This window comes from Helicoverpa zea, chromosome 3 (assembly GCF_022581195.2).
Source record: "Helicoverpa zea isolate HzStark_Cry1AcR chromosome 3, ilHelZeax1.1, whole genome shotgun sequence".
NCBI classification, from domain to species: Eukaryota; Metazoa; Arthropoda; class Insecta; order Lepidoptera; family Noctuidae; genus Helicoverpa; species Helicoverpa zea.
Window position 1 is genome coordinate 6,932,337 of NC_061454.1, and position 24,854 is coordinate 6,957,190.

Below are 24,854 nucleotides of genomic sequence, written 5' to 3' on the forward strand. Positions count from 1 at the left end.
GAATTACAAGTAACCCTATATTGTTGTTCTTTTTCCAGAACTACCCCAACTACACACAGATGCATCCACCAACCGCTTCTAGAATAGGTCAACACCCAACATATCATCAGCAAATGGATGTCAATCCTCATCAGTATGGTATACCTCATGGCCAACAAGGCCATGCACCAATTCCTCAGCACCAATCTCATCAAAGTATGGGTGGTCATTCTAGTAGTATGACACCAGGAATTCAAAACCATCCTAATGTGCATCTTCACCATCCGGGTGCACCGCCTATACATCATGTACCTCGTCAGTCGCCAGTGCCGCCATCTTCAGTGGCGCCGTCTCATTCTTCTGTTCCGGCGCAAATGCCTTATGCATCACCTCACCATTCCGTCTCAATGAATTATCAATCTCATCAAATACAACATCCTTTAGATGTCAACGTTTCAAATCAGTATGGCAATGTGAAACAAACAGGAATAGAAACAGGGAGTCCACAATATCGTCCACCGTTTCCTCAACTTTCTCCTCAAATGTCTCCTAGAGCTCAAATATCGCCCCGACAGCAATCACAATCACAACTTTCTCCACGGCCTGTTATGTCTCCTGTAAAAGGTCCCAGCGCATCTCCACATGGTGCTCGTAATATGGTTCAGTCGCCAGTTTCTTCAGGAACTTCAACAACACCGGGATCTTTTCCATCCCAGAATACACTTCAAGCGTTAGAGCAAATGGTTTTACCATCAGGCTCAGAGTATCCATACCAACGTAACCCGTCATCTCCAGCTGTGACACATGTTGCATCGTCACCATCTCAGTGGAACCAAAGTAAAATTACTCCAACAAGTAGTTTAGCGCAAATGGAAAATAGCGAGCAGCATGCAAAGTCTTCTGAACCAGCCGTATCAGTACCACCAATATCAGTGCCACCACTAAAATCAGAATTAGTAAAAACTACAGCCGTAACTCATACTGAAACGAAACCAGTTGAAAAAACTGAACCAGAGAGTGCTAGATCAACTGAAACTGGTACATTAAGAACTTTTATAGCTCCGCCTAATTCGAACAGTACTAAAGATAATGTGCCAATTGCTGCATCGACAAGCAGTTCCACAAATAGTTGTCACGATTCGCCTGCTACTGGGGAATCAGGAGATAATCATGAAAAGATGTCAGGACCTCGTCAGTCTACAGATAGTAACGTAGAAAATGCTCCACTGCAGGGAGAGGAAAATGTTGATATTAATGTAACAAAAGTATACAACAGTGAACAAAATTTGGAATCCAAACAGAAGTCTACTGAGAATGCCAATATTCAAGAAAGTAATCCAGTGACGTTGCCCCTGCCTTCAATTACAAATACCAATACTAGCAATTCGTCACCTTCTCAACAAATCCCAGTATCTCATGTTACTACTACGAATACGAATAACCAATACGAAAGTATGCTTAATATGAATATTAGTAGAAATCCAGGATATTCAGCAAACAACGTACAGAATGTTTCTGCTAACATGCCAAATGTAACACAGGGCTTGTCAGCAAACATACCATCTAGTATTCAGTCATCGGGTCATACTGCTGTCAGTCATAATATATCTTCTAGTTTTCCAAGTGGCCCTACCTCTGTTACTCAAGCACTGCCTAATGTGCAAGCAAATTTACAACCAAATCATGCAATGCAACATGGAAATTTACCGAATACTGTAACATCTACTATACCTGTTCATAACCAACAAAGCAACATGTCGTTGCTTCCTGCAATACAGGGAAATATTCAACCAAATATGCCGAATGTCTCTAGTAATATGCAATCGATTGGCCAATCCAATGTACCAGCAAATATTTCAAACGTTCAAGTAGGATTGCCCTTGACTGTTCCAAATATGCATGCTCCAATGCCACCAAATCAGCCTATTATATCTAATATGCCCCATAATATTAATCCAATGTTGATGATTGGGCCAAATTCGATGCCTCATCCCAATATCTCGAATATATATCCAGCTTCCCATCAACAAGAAAGAATGTCTTTACAGCAACAAATACAAGATATTTACTGTTTGCCACCTTCAAATGAAAATCAGGAAAAAGTAAGGTGCCTCCAAGAAAGACTAGCATTAATCCAACAGCATGAATCGAATGATAAATGTAATGGGGGCCCAAACTGCACACTACAAAACCCAGTGTACGGATCAAAAATGGTAGAAAGTCCTCAAGTCACTAGTACAACGGGGCGTGGCCGTGGCAAAGGTCCGGCTAAGCCCAGGAAGCCAAGGGCAAAAAAAGAGAAATTTGTGGCAACAGCGCAGACATTAGATCAGCTGCCTGTTTCGGAAGATTGTGTGACAGCTGGAACTGGATTACAAAGTACGTCAGAACTTGACTTAGAATCTAATGAAGATATAACAAATTTAGACAGCAGTGCAATATCTATGGATGACATCAGTGGTGGTAAAGTAAGAAAACAAAGAGGACCCCGAAAGAATAAGGAGCGAAAGCCACGGACACCTAAAGAACCAAAATTAAAAGATTTAACTGACAAACCTGTGAAAGAGCGGAAAAAACGAGAACCTAAAGATCCAAATGCTCCCAAGAAGAAAAGGACTTCAAAAAAAGACGCTGTTGAAATACAAGCGGATACAACTACTTATGAATTGTTAGAAACAGATAAAGACACCCCCTCTGGTGACGTATCAGTGAGTCAAAATATATGCAATATAGAAACTCCTAATGCATCAAAGAATTTGTCAGACCTTTCCTTGGAAGATTCGAACGTCACTGACTTTGATGATATTCCGGTTTCTAAAATTGCAATCAAGGATCTGTTGGAAGAAGCTGAAGCTAAACGAGAACAAATAGAGAAAGATGATGACATTGATTCAATCACTCAAAAAAGAAAATCTAAGAAACGCTCATCAGTCGGTGGAAGTTGTAAGAAATTGACTCTGAGGAAATCTTTAGGCGGGAGGAGAAAAAAACGTGGTGGATTAATTCCAGATTCTGATGGTGAACCAGATGATATGATGTCTACCCCACCACCGTCTCCGCCGCCAGAAGGTGACGATAGTTTAAAGAGAAGATCTGCTAGGAACACGCAACGTAAAAAATATACAGATGATGTCATGCTACGTTTATCAGATGATGAATTTACAATGGCCACACCTAAAGTTGAAAAAGAATGTAAGTCGGAGGATCTAGATACCAAAGAAAACAGTAGATCTGAAGGGGTTCCTAAACCTAACTATATCTATGTGAATACAACTGAAGAAGATGCTATGATTGTCCAACATGTTTTAGCTTGTCGTATGGGAAAAAGAGAGTTTAAAGTTGAAACACTTGCTACTGACATTTCACCAAAATTAGAAGCTAGTAAAACTGAGCCGACACTTAATGATTCTAACGATGAAGTGCAAAAGATTGAGTCTTGTGAAGATAATAATATTGACGATAAAACAATAATTGATGATGAAACTCAGAAAGAAATTGATAATCAAAATACAACTGAAAAATCCGATGTCCCTGCAGTAACTAATAAAGCAGAGGAAACCATAGATGGTTGTAAAGACAAATCCGATGGTGAAGTGAAGAATTTGAAACCGGTTATGGTTGATGTTGAGGAATATTTTGTAAAATACAGAAATTTTTCATACCTGCATTGTGAATGGAAAACAGAAGAAGAACTTTACAAAGGAGATAAAAGAATATTTTCTAAAATTAAACGCTTCAAACAGAAACAAGCTCAACAAATGAATATTTTTGAATTATTAGATGACGAACCTTTTAATCCTGACTATGTTGAAGTGGAAAGAATACTGGATATGTCAGAAAATCAAGACCCTGCGAATAATACAGTAGTTAAACATTATTTAGTTAAATGGAAAAGCTTACAATATGAAGATAGTACATGGGAATTAGAAGAGGATATTGACGTAGATAAAATAAGACAATACAAGACATTTAGTGAGATACCACCGAAAGAAAAATGGAAATTTAAAAAACGACCTTCTGCTGACCAGTGGGTCCAATTAAAAGAATCCCCTCTTTATAAAGGAGGAAATACTTTAAGGCCCTATCAACTCGAAGGACTTAATTGGTTGTTATTCTCATGGCATAATAATCGTAATTGTATATTAGCTGATGAAATGGGTTTAGGAAAAACAATTCAAAGTCTTACATTTGTGAATTCTGTTTGGGAGTATGGTATAAGAGGACCATTTCTTATCATAGCTCCTTTATCTACAATACCAAATTGGCAAAGAGAATTTGAAGGATGGACAGAAATGAATGTAGTTGTTTATCATGGTTCTCAACAGAGCAAGAGTATGCTGCAGGAATATGAATTTTATTACAAGAATGAACACGGCGAACCAATTAAAGAAATTACCAAATTCAATGTTCTTATAACAACATTTGAAATAATCGTGACAGATTTCCAAGAATTGAAATCCTTTAACTGGCGAATATGTGTTATAGATGAAGCGCATAGACTTAAAAATCGTAACTGCAAACTTTTGGAAGGATTAAGACAACTCCATTTAGAACACAGAGTATTATTATCTGGAACTCCACTGCAGAATAATGTAAACGAACTTTTTTCTCTCTTAAATTTTCTAGAACCTTCGCAATTTTCTAGCAGTGATGCTTTCTTAAATGAATTTGGTCAACTTAAGACTGAATCAGAAGTACTCAAGCTTCAAGCACTTTTAAAACCTATGATGCTCCGGAGATTAAAAGAAGATGTTGAAAAAACGTTGGCACCTAAGGAAGAAACAATAATTGAAGTTGAGTTAACTAATATACAGAAAAAATATTATAGAGCTATACTCGAAAGAAATTTCAGTTTCTTACAAAAAGGTACGGCTTCCGCGGCCAATATCCCTAACTTAATGAATACAATGATGGAACTGAGAAAGTGTTGTATACATCCATACTTGTTAAATGGTGCAGAAGACCAAATACAATTTGACTATAAACAGGCTAACGGGGAAGATAAGCAAGCATATTACAAAGCTCTTATAGATTCATCTGGTAAAATGGTATTAGTTGATAAATTACTTCCGAAATTAAAAGCTGGAGGTCACAGAGTTTTAATATTTAGCCAAATGGTAAGATGTCTAGACATTTTGGAAGATTATTTAGTATTTAGAAAGTATCCTTATGAGAGGATTGACGGGCGTATTCGGGGCAACTTGAGGCAAGAAGCAATCGATAGATTCTCTAAACCTGACTCAGATAGATTTGTATTTTTGCTATGTACGAAAGCAGGTGGGTTAGGTATCAATTTAACAGCTGCAGATACAGTTATAATTTACGATAGCGACTGGAATCCACAGAATGATCTGCAGGCACAAGCTCGATGCCATCGAATTGGTCAGCAAAAAATGGTTAAAATATATAGATTAATTTGTCGTAATTCATACGAAAGGGAAATGTTTGACAAAGCATCGCTTAAGCTTGGCCTTGATAAAGCCATATTACAAAGTATGAATACAACTCAAGGTAAAGAAACAGGAATAAAGCAATTGTCTAAAAAGGAAATTGAGGACTTGTTGAAAAAAGGTGCATACGGCGCCGTGATGGATGAAGATAATGCTGGTGATAAATTTTGTGAGGAAGATATTGAAATGATATTAGCGCGCAGAACACAAGTTATTCAAATGGAGTCAGAAAAAGGGTCAACATTTTCTAAAGCTAGTTTTGCTGCAGCAGACCAGCGATCAGATATTGACATAAGAGATCCAGATTTTTGGAATAAATGGGCTAAAAAAGCAGAAATTGATACTACTGAGAAAAAAGAAGATGAAGATTTGATAGTAACAGAACCAAGAAAACGAACAGTTATCAAAAGATACGGTCATGACGATGGTCCCATGGAAATGTCAGATATGGAGGTCACACCAGATTCCGATGACGATGAGGAAGGTGAGTTTTTTAGACTTATGTATTATATTCTTTTACTAGCTGTTTGTTTGTACTGAAGTATGTACTCTTGCTACATGATAAAAATTGCGTACAGTAATTGTATACAACATGTAACTTAATTAACGCACATCCTGAAATTAGTTTGTTCAGAATCGTTTACTGAATCGATTTATATAATTTTTAATATAGGTAATTTTTTATCCCAAAAATAATTAAAACTACGGAAATTGTTGTCATATTAACCCTGTACAGTCAAAACAAATTCAAATAGACCGTAACTCAAAGTAATAAGACTTCGTGTATTGTCGGCTTTTTCCGTAGTTTCGTTATGTTGTGTCGAGTCGAGCGGCGCGCGGCGCGATATTTGCATGCGTAGTAGTATGACCAAAAAGTTCTCCAAGAATTGGTATAACTAATTTAGTAAATAACAATGCATATACATGTTAAATGAAAAATTCAGTGTATGTATTATGATAATAACATAATATTCTAATTGGGGTGTTTGAGGGTGTGCGTTAATTACGTTACATGTTGTATATGTAATATTCTGATTACTTCAATCATTTCTTTTTCTTTTCATCATCAAAATGAGTTTACCAATAAATGTCAATTTTTTTTAGGAATCAGTTTAAGAAGTAAAAGAAAGAAAGACAAACTTGGCAAAAAAGGCCGTAGATATGCAAGCGACGATTATATCCCCCGTCACGAAGGTGTTCCTGTTGATGAAGAGGTTGTCTATGGATCATGGACACGGTCTGAGTGTTTTAAAATAGAAAGAGGACTACTTACATTTGGGTAAGTGCCGAAGTAAAATATAAGTAGTTGTAGTTGCACCAGGATGTTAACTTTTTCATTTTAGTTAAGTAGTAATTGGACAAAGGACTTTCATAACAAAATAATTAAAAATAAATACTTTACTCGCTGTAATTTCGAAAAAAAAGCAAAACATGGTTAATTCTATTTTGTTTATACAGGAATTAATTTTAAGCAGTGCAAAAAAAACTGGTGGTCCAGAATCATTAACAGAACATATTTGCATCATCAGTATTTGTTTTTTGGAGCAACGCTCGCGTCAGTAGACTGGTTTCGCGTTGCCGCCGCCGCGCCGCCGTGCCTACGGTGACTACTGTGACCGTACAATCGGTTACAAAATAAACATCTTTCGCTATCAATAACTTTTCTTTTTTATACTAAAACACAATAAAATAATAATATACGTATCTGTCAAACTTATTTAACTATAAGTTGACAAAGTTTGCGCACTGAATAAAATTAATTCCTGTATATGTAATTTGTCTTCTCAGTTTTATTTTTACTAGGTACATATTTTTGTTCACGTTTTACACAGTCGGGTTTTTATTTTTTTAACCAAAGTGATCTCATCTAGCATCTGGACAAGAACATAGAGCTCGACGATGCACATGCGCCTATACATTAATCATGAATTAAAACTGCATTATCAGTTTTCTGAAAATCACGTCAAAAACGTTTCAAAACGCCCACGAACTCTACCAGGAATTAGTCGAAAACAACGTTTAACCAATTTCTTAGCAATTCTACAAAATTCAAATTTAGAATACACTCTCACGCATGCTTGGCTAACCCTTTTGATGCTAGTAACATACTACAGTAATTAAAACCCTTTAAAATACTCGTAAAGTCCTTAAAACCTAGATTTCGCCGTGATGACAAAGCTTAAAATTGCATTGATCGGTGTGCATTCACAGTAAATTAGTTTGCTTAATATTTAAAAAGTTTGAAGGTGCTGTATGCACCGTAAAGAGGGAAAATTGTGTAGTTTTCACGTTTTCAAATGATATAAAGACAACATGGGTCAAGAAACAAATGGTTCGATTGTACATTATTATTTCACTGATATTGATTACACTGATTTTGTTTGATTTTGTAGGTGGGCCCGATGGGAAGAAATTGTAGAGAAAAATCAATTCAGAAAAGGTTGGACAATTCCTGTTATAGAAGACTGTGCACGAATTATTGTAAGTTTTTGTTTTATAATAAATTATTGCTAAGCAGCGGGTAATTAGAGCATAATATTGTGTAAGGCGTTATGATACACTGGTCATTTGCAAAAGTTTTTGTATGGACTTACCCGAAAATAAACCTTTAGGTGCAGTGCACTTTATGTGCGAACGAGTCTGTGGTGCACATAATGTTTGTTTAGTATGCTAAAATACATACCAGAAAGCAGACAGAATTTCGATTAGGTACATTCTACACTTTTGGAGATAACTTAATGGACAGTTCCATATTAAATACTTAAATAACACCTAGACCAAGTATAGGGTTGTTTCCTAGTATTCAGTCAATTAAAAATAGGTATATGCAAGAAAGTTCACAAAATTAGAAACACGATATGCTATATTATATTATTTATAACCGACCACATAATTTTTAAATCATTTATGAAATTTAAATTTATCGTCTACTAGCTGATCCCGCGAACTTCGTATCGTTTAAACCTTCCCTGGACCTCTACAAACATTTTAAAACCAAAATAAGCTACATCGGTCCAGCCATTCTCGAGTTTTAGTCAGACTAACGAAGATTACGTAGAGTCCGTTGTCGTCACTTTACTCACTTTACATTTGACAATGACAAGTATTTGATAGTGACAGTCTATGACAGGTAAAACCTGAGAATTGATGTGTTGTCTCCTTCAGTTTTTATTTGTATTTGAGCGATAGAAAGTTAGAAAAGAATTATGGAGAAAGGATTTATGCTGATAGTTTTATGGTCGCTCAATTCTTTGCTAATAACGAGGATGACACAAACATAACCTCAATAACAAACACAAACTTTACGTTCCTTTGCACAGTTATATTTTACTGCGTACACAACTTTAAACATTTGAGGTATTTTATTTTGTGCTAAATGTTTAAATATTTGTTTTTGTATCTATACTATAAGAATACATCATTAAATTAAAAAAAAAAACAATAAGTTATTTCTTCTCGTTAGATGTGCAGTGTAGTGTAGAGGAACACATAGTACACACTGACGTCATAGTCACGTGATCGAGCGTTTTCTAGGCAATATTTTAAGAAAAATAGAAAAAAATCGAATACTTAAAAAATCAAGAGATTTAAGATGAAAAATTACAGGAGTGGCGATCTTTAAATTATTTAGAAGCTATTTAAATTGATTTTCAAAAATTTAAAACAACCCCATTGAAATCGTGTTATTCTATCAACAATCGTTCCTTGATTTTAGAAGTATTATTGTTACGAGCTACAGGATCGGATACATTATACACATAATGAACGGATTTTTCACTATATAACTATAAAAAAATATTATTCGCGCTCGCTTCGCTCGCGCAATCGGTAACTACACACACCTCTGTTTTTCGTATGGGTTTGAATTGCAGTTGAAGGGCGCCGTAGAAATCTCGCCCAGGGCGCTGGTAGAGTTAAAACCGGCACTGATCGCAATAACGATACTTTATTAAAATAATTACACTCTAAATCAATAAGTATGATCAGATTAATCACCTGACACAATAACGATCACTTTTAACTTCAATAACTCTCGCTAGAAAGCTCGCGACACGATTAAGCTTTTCTACATAGTTGCGGCTTTCTGATTTAAGTATGGCATCTCTCAGTTCAGCCTAGGACGCCGTGTACTGCCTAGCCGGACTTTTCCTGTGGATTCTGGAAGACTAGAATTTAAGGCCAGGGGCGACAACACTTAAAAACTAAGCGACTACGCTAAGGGTTTAGGGCGTCGCTGTTAAGTGGCAGCACGGGACAGACTGGATCATAGCATCAATAAAATTTTAAAGAACAAGCTGTGGAGACAGATTTTTTTAAAAATAGAATCTCAAATTTCAAAATGCCGATTTACTGTATGCATAAAGTACACTAGCTCCATATGAGTGACTTAGAATTTACGCTATCACGAAGAACTGTATTGAGAATGTTGATGATCCCGATGTACGGAATTTCGAACGGTAGCTATGCCGCATTACTTAATATCGAAGGGTATGTATGAGATCACGGTGCGTGCGTTAATCAGGAATATCAACCGGGACTGTTTTCCATCGTAATTATCATAATTATTTGCAGCCCAATAAAAAAATGTAGTTGCGTAGCACAGTGGCGAGTTTTAAATTCCGAGTAGTTTAAACATAACTCGTGTTCATTTTTGTGTAATTACTCAGAAACCGGGTGTTTCAATAAAAATAAAGGCTTATTCGGTAGTGTTTGAATAGTAGTCTATAATAAAGATTTTTTTTTGCAATAACACAAGACGGAATTCCGTTCACAGTTGTTCATTCTCTTTTGTTTAAAGTCCAATTTTCGACCTGTTTTTAAATTCTTACATGATGATTTGCCATGCTAATACCGAGAAAGTTTTAGACTTTCACTGAGTTTAAATGTTGCCTGACAATAATTGTATGCCCTTATCAAACAGTAAAATACTACTCCAATCGACTCCAATGTGGCATTTATAATTTTCAGGTTTTATATTGTTTGCGGCATTACAAAGGTGATGAGAAAATAAGAAATTTTATATGGGATCTAATAGAACCATGTGAAAATGGTGAAGTTACAATCTCTAGAAATCACAGTGGACTACATAATCCAGTACCTCGAGGAAGAAACGCCAAAAAGAAAAATCGCCCTAAAGATTTGCCAAAATCCAACGACCTTCAAAAATGGGAGGATGCAAGTCACTGGAGCTCTACAGAAAAGTATGACTGTGAACTGTATCTTGAAAACAGTTATAAAAAGCATTTATTTAGACACGCCAATAAGTAAGTTTTTGTTTTTTTTAAGTAACATAGGTAATTCATTTATTGCATTGCATACAATTTTATTATTTTGTTGCTGCTGTATGGAAAAATAGCTTCTTAACAATTAAATAAATGTTAGAAATGTTTAAAGTAATTTTGTGTGTAAAGAACTCTTTGTCTAACTCTAAGTATAATATAGTGGATGAAAATATACAACTGTTTGTCATATTTTCATTCTTAAACCACTATATTATAGAATTGGACGGAGAGTTATTTTATTCCTAGGGAGCTTGTCTCTTATACAAGTTAATCTTTTTTTTAGGGTTTTGCTGCGCGTACGCATGATGTATTATATCAAACATGAGGTCATTGGTGACTTTGCCACACAAATTGAAAGTGGAGTTCATGCAAGGTAAATAAATATAATAACTATGTAATTAAGTATAACTAGCCATCCCCCGCGAATACGTCAGCATGAATTTCAGGTTACCCAAATAAGCGAAAATACTTATTATAAGATTCAAGGAAATGCGCTCCGCCGCGCTTCCAGCGGTGTGCGCTGGGCCACAGGGTATATTAGTAAAGATAAATTGCCATGAAAAGAAATGTACTGTCTAAGGAGGCGCTTCCAAAGACCCCAATTTGAAATCTGTTGATTGGCGGAGGACGCATCTATGCATTGTCCTTTCAAATAATGTCTATCGAAATTCATATTATAATATACCTTGTAGACAAAACCGGTGAAATACCACGTATTGCAGTCTATTTACAGAACTAATATGTTTTTTCAGTACCTTGGGTATGCGTGTACCGCGCGGTGTGGACAGCACACCGCCGCGCCTGTGGTGGGATAGTGAGTGTGACGTATCCTTACTTGTTGGTACATACGTCCACGGTTACGAAAATTATTTGGCTATGCGTTCAGATCCACAACTTTGTTTTGTAGACAAACTGGGACCCCCCGATGATGCTGAATGCACAGATATCAAGTGAGTATGCATAAAATATTATTATAATAGAATATTTTTATGTATTGTTGTTACCGCACCTTAATGAATAAATGAAAACACGAAGATTGTAAGATGTCATTCGCGCCTCGACATATATATCATTGTGTTATATTTCATTTGTGTCGGCTTTGGTTATGGTTTCCATGCAAAGGTCCTTTTATTTAAAATTAAATGATAGCACCAGATTTGATAGTATTTTAAATGACTTTAGTCTTTCAATCTCATGAAATAATAATTATTATTTTACCTTGATTGACTGATACACAACACACTGGTACTCAGCTGCATCCGACGGTTAGACTGGAAGCCGCTCGGATGATTGACTGACAATTGGTGCTGCTGTAGTATTTACAAACTAAAATGTTACAGGAGTGAAGAAAGAAAAGTAAGAGGCAGTGTAGTGGGGGACGAAGATTGTACGGACGACGTGTCTAGCGGTGCTGGTGCAACATCCCCGGCAGCCTCTCCTCGGCCTGATGACGACAGTACGCAAAGCAGTGGTGGTGGGCATTTATGGCCCTCAATGCAAGACTTGAATACGAGACTACGCAGACTAATCACAGCATATCAAAGAAACTACAAACGAGAAGAACTTAAAATGCAACAGAGAGCTAAGGTGCGTAAAATGCTGGTTTCCAAATTTAAAAATACAAGTTCTACTTGAAGATTGATACTTTAGGCAGTTTTTAGAGTTTTCTGGTGACAGGCCGAATATGTATAGATTTTTAAAAGGCGTGTAAATAATACGCGCGCTACCGAGCTCGCTTACTTTGTCACATAACGATGAATTCGCCGATGAATTAGATTGCAAAATTAGAGCTCGACAAGCTCGTTACTTACAGTCTCATGGTCCAAGCAGGAAGTTGGCTGCGGGGACGATTACAGATGGGCTGTTATTGGGCAATTATTGTTTCATGGACACCTATGAGTATTTTGTTTCTAAGACTGTATCTGTATAACTGACTTTCTGTATGTTTCAAAAGCTTTTTGATGACTGAAGAGGTTGCAAGCATCAAAAGCCAATCATGCGTAAGAGTGTATTCTAAATTTGAATTTTGGAGTATTGCTAAGAAAGTGGTTGAATCTTGTGCTTTACTAATTCCTGCTCTTAGAGGACACAGGCGCGCGGATGTCATCTCATTCCGTTGTGTCGCCCATCGTATGCAAATCTGTATACAGGATGTGTCGTTCACAATCACATAAATCCTATTGCATATACTTTATGATATTCTATGGCGAATTGTAAAAAAAATAACCTAATCCATTCAGTGGTTTAGCCACAGGAGTCATTTTTCGTTTTTATAATTTTCAACATCATGTGTAAAGCAGAGATAAAGTTAGGAGTATCGAATGCATTGATCAGTGGACAGCTGTCAGTTTTCTATGCTGACTCGCCAACCCTGAATGTGATGTTTGCGGATGAATTGAGTGTATTAAGGGTCAATTCCCACTGAAAGAGCAGCGGCCGGCAGCGGCCGTAAATGCAAGTAATTGAGCGCGAGCGCGGCGGGCCGCGCGGCGCCGCGCCGCGCCGCACCGCGCCGCGCTCTTACATTGTCCGTGCTCTTACGGCCGCTGCCGACCGCTGCTCTTTCAGCAGCGGCCGGCAGCGGCCGGCAGCGGCCGTAAATGCAAGTGATAGAGCGCAAGCGCGGCGGGCCTAATGCGTGCGTGTCTGGTTTTCTCTGAGAAAAAGTAGCAAGTGTGTCCACTGTTCCTTGTTAGTTTTAAGTTTGTTTATACTGTCGATAAAATTATGTTTTTAATATCTGTTTCTATGGTAATCACTGTTATTGGTGTTGCACCGTTTTAAATTGCTATAAATACGTGAAATGATCTAAAAAGTACGTCATGACGTTCAAATTTTGTGTTGGGCTAAGTTAATCCACAAGCCATAGTTGAAAATAAAAGTAAACAAATGCATGGTTGGAACATCGCTAATCGTTTTGAGATAGTTTCATTTGTGGCCTTTCATTAATGGAGAGTTTCACAAATATAGTTGAAGTTAAAGAAAAACACATTTTCCATAAAAAAAAACTAATGTTTTTCTTCAGTTGCATTTATGATAAACGTAAAATACGCTAAAAGGATTTAACTATGTGCAGTCAATTATATTTATGTCTGTCTCTGGTCGAACAAACCCTTTTAATAATGTCGATTGGTAACATGGATCGATCATTTATTATCTACGTAACAATCACTATGCACACAGCACTAAAATTAAGAAACAAATGCAATAGAATAACTGTCCTAAGACGTTACTCAACAAAAAATAATCAGGCCAATTTAACTTGTGCGAAAATACATTCTACGCCGAGTTTCATCCGTCATAACGTACATTTTAAATGATTTCTACTAAAGTAGGACGAGATTATTGACTAAGACTTTCGTTCAGAAGATGGAGCGAAGAGAACGCATGGATCAACTGGCTAGAGATGAGGTGTCGCAGTGGCGCTGGACGCGCGCCGACGAAGAAGCGTTCCGACGCACTGTTGCTTCCTATGGGGTAGAATTCGACCCAACTACAAAAAGTCTTCGCTGGAGTCGATTCAGAACACTTGCACGTTTGGATACCAAAAGTGATGATGCCTTAACAGATTATTTGAAAGCTTTTATGGCCATGTGTAAACGACAGTGTGGACTTTCTGTGGGCGAAGCTGAGTTACCTACACGAGCAGATTTAAAAGCAGAACCGATAGGTGAAGAGAGAGCTATTGCTACTCTGGAAAGGTAATTTCACAAGCATTTCTCTATATTTCGAAAGTCTTGAAAACCAGTGTACTGTGTTCTGTAAAATTCGTTTTGTGTACCTATAATTAACGTAGCTCAAAACACTAATAAAAAACCGGCCAAGATCGTGCCGGGCCACGCTCAGTGTAGGATTCTGTAGCCGAGTACCTACTTATCTCGCGCATGTACCAAAGCAAAATACCCACCCGCGTGCTCTTGTCACTTGCGCATGTTAACTTGCTCCAGCACCGTGTAGACACGTAGACGCGTGGATGCGTGGTGCGCGTTAACTTGCTCCAGCTACACAGTGCATGGAGCTGGAGCAAGTTAACATGCGCACGCAACAGAGCATGCGGGTATTTTGATTTGGTGAGTTTCATTGAATACAACAAGTATACTTACTTGATTATCTTATTTAACAGGATTGATCTTCTACGAGTATTACGAGAAGAAGTCGCTCCACATCCTGCACTAGATACTCGATTGGCACTATGTGAACGGTCTCCTGACACCCCACCGTGGTGGCAGCCAGCTCGCCATGATAAACTTTTAGTTTTGGGTGTTTGCAAGTAAGTATTATTTTAATGTTGATTTCGCTATTTTTAATTATTAAATTATAAGGAGCCAAATTTTAAAGGAACTATTTTTTGAGCTGTTATTAAAATATTTGAGAAAAATGAATGAGCACTTACGTGTGGGCAGTAAAATTATAAATAAATCGAAATTTGTCGGTAAGAAGACGACGGACGAGAGAAGGTCGAGGGAACTCGGCGATGGACATACGAGTGAAAAGCTAAAAATAAAAACACTTTTTACAAAAAATATAAAACAGACTCCCAAAAACTCGGTCATGCAAAAAAAAAAAACTTCTAAGGTGCATCGGCCTAAAAGTCAGTGGCGAAATAAACTTGGTACATCCATAAGACACTGACTTGTGTGAACAAGTGTTACAACGTTCTTAGCAATTCCCCAAAATTCAAATTGAGAATACACTCTTACGCATGCTTGACTAACCCCATTGATGCTAGTAACATATTCCAGTCATTGAATCCTTTTGAAACATACATAAAACCAAGATTTCAAGGCTTTTTTTGCAAGAGAGTATTTATTTCTGCTTTGTTTCTGCTTTCTGCTAAATAATCAGTTGTAACTCTTTCTCAATTGTATTTTTTTATATTTTTGCATCGTGTATAACAAACATAAAAAGTTTTTATTTTAACCAGAGATTTCATATTTTCCAGGCATGGTTTAGGTGACACTTACAGTAAGCTGTTTTGCGATCCTAAAATGCCATTCGCTGATTGCGCTAGCAAGTGGTATACTAGTCACAAGGGAGTTACTAGAAACGAATCACAAAAATTATCTTCCGATGAAGAAGACACCGCTGTCTCTGAAGATGCAGCAGGAGAAACGCGGATGTCGCTCCGACGAAGTAAGAGAACTTCCAATAACTGCGATAGGACTGCTGAAGATGACACGGATGCCCTTTCCGAACTAGAAACTCTCGCTAAGTTAGGTCGGATCGAAGAGACATTGCCCCCAGAGCGCTGGTTCTCAGAGCGGGCGCTCGAGACGCGCCTGCATCACATAGCGCACGCGGTACAGAATCGCGAGTGGCCCGCAGCCGCCAAGCCTGACACGCGTGCGGCGGCCGACGTGCACGACGAGCGCAAGCAGGGGCCCAAGCGTCATATCGCCATTGACGTAGAAACCGACCGCGCTAAGCTGCACGCGCTGCTGTCGTCGCCGCAGGCCGCGCACACGGGAGCCGGCAGCAGCGCGGCGCCGGGCGAGGCGGGCGCGCCGCCGCCGGCGCACCAGCGCGTGCCCGCGTCGCCCGCACCCTCCGCCGCTCCCGTTGACCTCTCGGCACCTCTGGATCTGAGCGACGTCCATGATTTCTCTGTGGGTCGCCGTACGCCTCATAACGATTCTGCACCTTCTTCCATGCCTTCTCGCAGCCGGCTCGATGATACACTTTCCAGGCTCATGAAGAGAAAGAATGTGGTAAGTGAAATCTTTTTAATGCTATTTTCAGGGGCCCGATTCTGCTAAGTTAATAATGTCAAAATTGAATCGCAATAGCAGTTTTAACCTTAGCGGCCATTCTGCTACTAATAAAAGACCAATCGTATACCAATGACCTTCGATTGGTTTGCAATTGTTCTGCCATTTGGTCTCTATACGGTAGTTTTCTCTACAATCATATTATTGCAATCGTAAATAATTTGCAGACAATATGATTCATTATTGAATCCCAGAAATGGATAAAAACGTTTATTCAAAGTAGCGGAATGCCACATATGCAGTCGGTTGTGAATCGTATGTCGCTTAAGTAAAATAGCAGAATCGTGCCCTTGAAGATAACAAGATCCGCAGTTTTATTACCTAGAAAATTTCTAAATTTTCGTTGGATTCCTTTATTGATCTTGAATATCTTTGGAAGCTCACGTTTGACAGACTTTTAATATTTTAGTTATAAATTACCAAAGCAAGGTCTCCAACAAAATTCAACTTTGTGGGAATCATTTGTGGCAATCATTGTTTTCAAATGTCTGAATTGACTGGGCTATTATGGCCGTGCGTCAGTCAGTGGGAACATCTCCTTTTATATACAGTTGAGGCCATGTAAAAAAGAAAATTTACAATGGAAACGGTTTTTTAACAGTACCATCCCATGACATAAAGCATGTATAATATTTAATCTTATTTTTTGTGATATTGCAAAATACTACCATACTATTGAATATTACCAATTTTGTACATCCATTGTGCACATTATTAATTTATAGAAAAACGCAAGTCCTACAGACTACATAAATATAGATACAGTTCGTTGGGTCCCACTTCTACTAACTGTTCTCATTATTAATAACGCTAACTTTCAACACATGAATTCTAAGTTTGTAATGCCATATTATGAATATTTTAACCAAAACTTCAGGGTAGACTTATTTCACAATAACACGCTACTGGTCAAACGGGGTCATTAAATACAGTAAATCCATCCAGAAGTTGCCACGATGTACACGATGCCGTTTGCCGGTGCCCGATAACGAACTGCTTTATTTTTTACATTACAGCCTGCGCCCGAGCATATAGTTGGAAAAGAGAAGAAAAGAAAGAAATTAGATGAAATTGTATTGGGATTATCAGCGGCTAAATGTAAAAGCCCTACTACTTCATCAGATAACCTGCGCGGACGTAGCTCCAGCGTGCTGCCCGATGTGACTGTAACCCCAGCTGCGCCTCCAACATCGTCCCCAGCTTCCTCTAATCAGAAACCATTTTCAGTCACGGTGACTAACGTACCATCGCCACAGGCTTCTTCTAAAGAGTTATCTTCATTTTTGCAACAATCTTTAGAACATACAAAGGTTCCTAAAGCTCCAGTTGTACCACCAATGAAATCTTATTCTCATGAGGCTAAAGTAAACAAGTGGCTAGCTGAGCAGGCTAGCGTTGATACACGTCGTCGTGGTGTAGCGCCTCGGCTAGCACCAGAAGAACACGTGCCAGTGGTGCATCGTGTAACTGGCAAGCGCATAGTCGGTCCCAAAGCACCGCAACTTAAGCATCTAGCCCAATGGATAGCTGAAAACCCTATGTATGACATAGACTCCAAGTGGACGGAAGGTATTAAAGAGCATATTAAGTTGCCTCAAGACGTACGTAGTCAAAGACATTCTCCGATGCAAGCTAGCGGAGGTGAACGTAAAAAAGGACGTCCTCCTACGCTCGATTCTCCATCTCCAAATGTATTGTCGTCTAATTCTCATTTGAATCAGAATTTGGCTGGCTTAAATCCAGCTATTTTGGCCAGTCTATCAAGTCTAAGTGCATTTGATCCAAAAACATTAGCTGCCACTCTTTCAAATTTGACGGGCTTTGATCCAAAATTGTTAAATAGTTTTGACCCAAAACTACTTTCTAGTTTGGGGAGCTTTGATCCTAAAAATAATCCATTGTTGAGTTCTTTTAATAGTATGCCAAATTTGTTAGGGAATATAGCAGGTGGAAATATATTTGCGAATTTAGCAGGGCTAGGACTTCCTGGATTCTCTTCATTAGACATAAACAATTTAACTGGATCCAATATTTCAAGCGACAGTAAGTCGAAATCTCGTAAAACTACTGAAACAGGGAATCCCTCTAATTCAAAATCTACCAACTCTCAATTTCCATTTGTGTTTCCTAATCCAAATATGTTGTATCCTCAATTAGGACTAAGTGGTTTAAATCCATTCGGAATGCATTCTGGCATGTCATCAGCATACGACGCTTTAGGTTTATTGAGTAATAATATAGCAGCAAGTTCAGGTGCTTCTACATTACAAGCATCCAGTCATACTTCTGCACGCAGCACGGCAAAAACAACAACACCGCGGTCTTCGACAGTAGTTACTAATTCATCAACTTCTCGCCAACAAAAAGTTTCTGATCGGCAACAATCAAGTCAATTACCGCAAATTCATTTGCCACCAGATCCATATCTTTTGGAAACTTTGTCCAAACAGTCTCTAAATTACGAATCGATCATCAGACCAGAAAAGAGACAGCGAGATAATGATAGCCAAGAAAACATAGCAACCGATTTATCAAAGACTGATAAGAAAAAACTGCCATTCGATGCATTAAGGTCTCAAGTCCCACCGGAATTTGCGGCTGTTCAGGAAAAACTTTTGAAGGGTGATAAAAAAGATATTGATATAAGCAAGATGTTGTTAGAACAAATGGCTTCGGGTGCACTTAGTGCCAGCCTTGTTAGTTCAGCAGAGTCCAAAAAGGCTAAAGATGACAAAGACGTTACTGAAAAATTTGTTAAAAATTCATCAGAATATATTTCTAGATCCTTAATCTCTGAAGATGGGGGATCTGGAACCTCTTTAGTTCACAAACGAAGTCATGAAGATATCATAAACGAACCAGAAAATTTAGCACTATCTTCAACAGAATTAAACCCCATCAAGAAGTTAAAGGAAAATCCGAACTCTGAAAATAAGCCTGCAATGGAAAATCAATCTGATCACTCAACACATCCTGGGGAAATGGACCTTGAAGATTTAATAGCTCCTTCAACCGTTATCAAAACCGGAATGAAACCAGACTTTGACACTAATGTCCCTCCTAAATTTACTCCTACGGAGGTAACGGCTACTCCATTGAGTAAAGACGAAAAATCCCTATCGAAATTACCAAACTCTTTCCCTGAAGGTTCTATGTCTCTAAGTCACGATATAGCCTCAGCCGATGATGAAAAAAATGACGAAGAAATTAAAGGTAACTGTTCCAATGAGGATGATACTAATATTGGAGACAATTCCGCACATGATGGGCGTAGATGCAATAAAAAGAAAATCCGTAAGTCATCTGAAGAGGCTCCGGCGACGTGTCCGCGACGTGAATTAAGATCTAGCTCTGGTCGCCAGTCAACGGAATCGATTAATACAAATCATTAAAGCGATGCATTTCTTAAAATATACTCTGCTATGATTTTCCGCCAGTGGATTCTTAAAATGAAATTGACATAAGAAGTTATTTATAAACTTCCAAACCTTATTATTTTTAACATAATCCTTTTTCCGGATATTAGATTAAAATTAATTAAAACTTCTGTTAAACTGGCTATAATTCTAAATTTTCATCAACTTAGGACACTATGCAATTATTGCGTGTGAATGTTTTAAAATCGTAAGCTATATGAACAAAGTATATAATACGGCGCTAGCAATCGCGTTTAGGAATATATTCAATTCCTGATTGTGGCTTAGAATTTCATTGCGTTATGCGATAAACTACTGACACTAGAGATCTCCACAAATACTGTAGCTCAGTTTCTTTGGACTACTATTTGTTTTTAAAGTAAGTTATAAATGTTGAGTAAATAATAAATCATTATCGATGTGTGAAAATGTGTTAAAATTATTCCCTGGTTTAATTTTTATTCTCATTTTTATTAGTTATTATTGTAAGATTTAAGTCAAACACTGAATGTGATAAGATTATTTATTACATGTATTCTTATTATTTTACACTGCTAAATCGACGAAATGTATTATATTATTATGTGACAAATCATAATTAAACATAGAATTTATTGAATTGTTTTATTTTATTAAGTACTTCATTAAGTTGTTCAGATAGATCAAAGAAAGATAAGATTGGTATATAACCATGCTGAATCCATGGTTAACCGCAGCAAACAGCCCCGGATCTACGGGGGGGCAAGCCGGGGCCCATGCCCCGGGCGGCAAATTCAGGGGGCGGCAAAATCAGGCGGCTGCCTGATTTTAAATCCTACATCACAGATTACCATAATAGTTACCTACAGGGCCGTCTTAACCTATGGTGCAGGGTGTGCCAATAACCCGGGCGCCTCGGTCTCAGGGGCGCCGCGGGACGCCCCACCATCAGGAAATTTCGATGAAATTACACCCGTTTGATATGGAAGTTCCATTGTATCATGATACTGACAAACAAGGTTTCTAAAAAAGTTGCCTTCGCTTTGTTTAATTGATAATTTAGATTATTTTTCACTTTTAACATCCTCCAAATAAGTGAAAAAATTCTCGCTCGCTACGCTCGCGGCTAAATTGTATGTGCCATTTTTCTGATGGTTTATTATTTTAATTGACGCACCGAATCAACGAACACAAATGGCACTCGCTCTAATCACGGTTTCTTTTTATTTGTACATAATTCCCAGTTTAATTTGTGAGTCTTCAAAAAAATATCTTAAAAAAGTTCGCGCTCGCTGCGCTCGCGCCTACTTGTTGCTTGACAATGTACTTAATCGAGTACTTTTGTGTCGTAGGCTCAAGAAATTTCACGCTCGCTTCGCTCGCGTAATATTATACAGACATACCTTGTTAGCTTCATAAGTCAAATCCACGCTGTCTTACCTTTTATAAATCAAGTGTAGCAAAAAAAAAATTTATGGAGTCCTCAAAAACAAAGACTGCTTGCACAGCGCTTTTTAAAACTTAAGTATTAACTTTTTGTGTACATTAATCTGTTTCGACTTTCATAACTTAAACCTGGCCAACAGTTTAAGCCTACAATGATTTGGACACTTTTTAAGTCATTTACCTACCAAAAAAGTGACTTTCGTTGGTGAAAATAAACATAAGTAGGTAGGTAGGCGGGGCGGCATTTTTCAGTTTTTGCCCCGCCTAAAAAAAATTGAAGATCCGGGGCTGGCAGCAAACATACGCTATTAAGGTAAATTTATACTATTATACAGCAGAGTTTGAAGCGACTTCAAAACGCGTTCGCGTTGCGTTGCGTTATTATTAGCTTACCGGTGGAACGATATATTGCAACCACCATAGGATTCACTTTCACAAGCATAAAAGCAACACTTTTTCACCATTTTAATAGTTTAAATTGATTTAATACAAAAAAATATAAACAAAATTTTATATGCTCATTTTTTTTTTTTTTATTTTTTTTTTTTTTAAGTTGGCTAGTCGCTATATGCGCATTGCCACCGACGAAAACGGGGAAACTTGGTAGGAATGAAATAAAATTTAGGTAACGGAATTTGGATAGGTATTGGATAGGATTATTCGAAAACTACAGGATATTAAACACTTTAAATACGTATGTTATTCAGAGAGATAAAAGCTACTAAATACATATATATATTGGGATCATTAGTTGCTAGCAAGACAGGGATAGAGGTAGGAAAAGGAATCTTATAGGATAAAAGACTTGATAGAAAAGGTTCGTGATCGAGAAGAGGACAGGAAAAAAACATGTGGTTTAAATCGCCAATCTCACCACATTCGCAAAGGGCACTATCAACGATCTGCAGTCGGGCGAGGTGAAGCTTGGAACAATTATGACCTATTCTCATACGAATTAGGCAACTGGTAGCAGCTTTATTAAAATTTAGTTTAGCGAACCACGGTTTTTTTGGAATGCATGATTGGATACGAGCGTAATGGCTACCTTTATTGATACTGCTATTTGCCCATGACTTACTCCAGTCATCCCAAAGAAAATTCTTTGGTAGACTAGCCAAGTCATGAGCAAAATTTATATATGGAAATAAATCACCACATTCTACCGCTTCGCCAGCCAGATGATCAGCTTTCACATTTCCTGTGATGTTGCAATGACCCGGAATCCACACGAAGGAAACTTGAAAACCTAATTTAATACATTGATATAACAGGCTTCTAATGATTAAAATGATCGGCAATACTGGTTTAGATTTAAAAGGATATTTTTTAATTGCTTGCAATGCACTTAATGCGTCAGTAAATATTACTGTCCTACCCAATTTCATTAAGCGGACGTACTCTAAGGCCTTGAGGAGACCAAAGCATTCTCCAGTAAACACTGAAGACTCAGGAGGAAGCTTAACTTTTTGTACTATATTATATTGGGAGTGAAAAACGCCAACTCCGACATTACCAAAAGAAGAGTGTTTAGATGCGTCCGTGTAAATATGATGCCAATTGTCCCAGTGTATGCTCTTTGAAAAGTTGAATAACTCTTTTATACAATTATCATTTTTATTAATGCCTAAATTTAAAATAACATTCGGAGTAAACACTAATGATTCGTAAGAATTGCAAAAAAGAGGAAATGTTATTGATTTATAAGTTGGAGCTTGCAAAGCAAGGTACTTTTTATAGCTAACAACAAGACAGGGAGGTGATTTGTGAGACCAATAGTGAGAAGAGTTGGTTTCCTCTAAAAGAGACTCAAGTTTTGCGCGTAAAGGGTGATTGGAAAATTGTAAGGCACGGAACAAAAACTTGTCAGAAAGATATTGACGTCGAAGGGATAGAGGAGGATCAACCGTTTCGACCTGTAAGGCATTAATTGGGCTTGACTTCATAGCTCCGGTTACAATTCGTAAAGCCTTTGACTGAATAGCGTCCAATCTTTTAAAAGCAGCTAAATTACCAGGTTCTAGTAAGAATGTACCATAGTCTAATACACTTCTAACTATTGCATTATAAATTAATTTTAGTGAGAATGGATGGGCCCCCCACCACACTCCAGACAAACATCTTAATATATTTATTCTTTGTTCACACCTCGCTGCTATATATTCGCAGTGTGGAACTCCAGAAAGTTTGCTATCTAATATCAGACCTAAAAACTTAACTGATGATTTAACAGGAATAGGAACATTATCATAATATACATACACAGGAGGAGGAAGACGCATCCTAGAAAAAAGTACAACAGTACTTTTTGCGGTAGACAGCTCAAGACCATTGTTATCCATCCATTTCTTTAAAAGAGTGAGACCCGATGACAATGAATCACAGGCCGTTGTAACAGAGTTATTTGGGCAATACAACAGAAGATCATCAGCATATTGGAGCACTTTCACTTCATTATTTAGAGAAGATTCAAGATCGTAAGTATAAATGTCATAAAGTAAAGGACTAAGAACTGAACCTTGAGGGAGACCTCTCCACACGACTCTAGATTCACAAGAATCCTCGTGAGTAAGTTTTATATACCTCTCAGATAATATATTTATAATGAAATTTACAAGCATTATAGGCACATTTAACTGCAGAAGTTTATATTTTAACATAGAAATTACAACGTTATCGTAAGCCGAAGTGATATCCAGAAAAGCTGAAACTATGGAGTGATTGGAAGAAAATGCTAATCTAATGTCAGTGATAAAGATACTTAGACTGTCTAGGGTACTTTTACCACGCCTAAAACCAAATTGACTTTCGCTTAATATTTTCTTACTTTCTATAAACCATTCTAATCTATTTTTGGCTAAATGTTCCGAGACCTTTAACATTACAGATGACAAAGCTATTGGTCGATAAGATGAGCAGTCAGAAGGACTTTTGTTGGGTTTCAAAATTGGAAGGATATCTTGCGATTTCCAAGAAATGGGAACCTTACCAGAAATCACAATTTGATTAATTAATTTAAGGTAATATAAAAGAGATAAATCGCTCATATTAGCCAGAAAAGAGTAGGGTATACCATCTGCACCCGGTGCAGAGTCTTTGATTTGGTACAAAACACCTTTTAGCTCTTCTAAAGTAAATGGATTATCGAGTACGCAGGGAGGATCTGATAATGTGAAAGGGATATGATACGCAGATGTATTATCTGAGACGTATGGGGGAGCCAATTTATCTAAAAAACTATTTCTTAATTGAGGTGGAAGACATGCAGTAACCGGTTCAGAAAAAGCTGATCTGAATCTTCTTATGTTGCGCCAAACAACAGAAGGTTTAACATTTGGTGATATGGAAAGACAAAATGATCTCCAGCCCTCAAACTTCTTTTTTTTTAATAACTTTTTGGTGTCTGAAATTACTTCACATAAAATGTCAAAATTTTCTTCGGTAGAATTTTCAAAGTAGAACAGTTCACACTGCTTTCTTTTGTGTATAGCATCTGTGCAATCCCTATCCCACCATGGTGGCATTGGGATTTTGTTT

At 37.6% G+C, this 24,854-nt stretch overlaps 1 protein-coding gene across 5 annotated transcripts in view; it reads left to right on the forward strand.

The window, feature by feature from the left end:
* Positions 1-20,514, forward strand: part of LOC124645718 (chromodomain-helicase-DNA-binding protein 7) — a 35,059-nt gene extending 14,545 nt beyond the window's left edge. For 3 of the 5 annotated variants that reach the window (XM_047185579.1, XM_047185582.1, XM_047185580.1), the window contains exons 6-16: positions 39-5,913; positions 6,534-6,708; positions 7,823-7,910; positions 10,398-10,693; positions 10,995-11,084; positions 11,464-11,661; positions 12,052-12,298; positions 14,078-14,412; positions 14,835-14,981; positions 15,654-16,419; positions 17,496-20,514. In XM_047185579.1, the coding sequence (XP_047041535.1) occupies positions 39-5,913; positions 6,534-6,708; positions 7,823-7,910; positions 10,398-10,693; positions 10,995-11,084; positions 11,464-11,661; positions 12,052-12,298; positions 14,078-14,412; positions 14,835-14,981; positions 15,654-16,419; positions 17,496-19,871 (10,593 nt within the window). In that variant the 3' untranslated portion in view covers positions 19,872-20,514. The remainder of the gene's footprint in view (positions 1-38; positions 5,914-6,533; positions 6,709-7,822; positions 7,911-10,397; positions 10,694-10,994; positions 11,085-11,463; positions 11,662-12,051; positions 12,299-14,077; positions 14,413-14,834; positions 14,982-15,653; positions 16,420-17,495) is intronic. The other 2 variants (XR_006986265.1, XM_047185581.1) reach the window with 2 other exon arrangements.
* Positions 20,515-24,854: the final 4,340 nt, after the last annotated feature.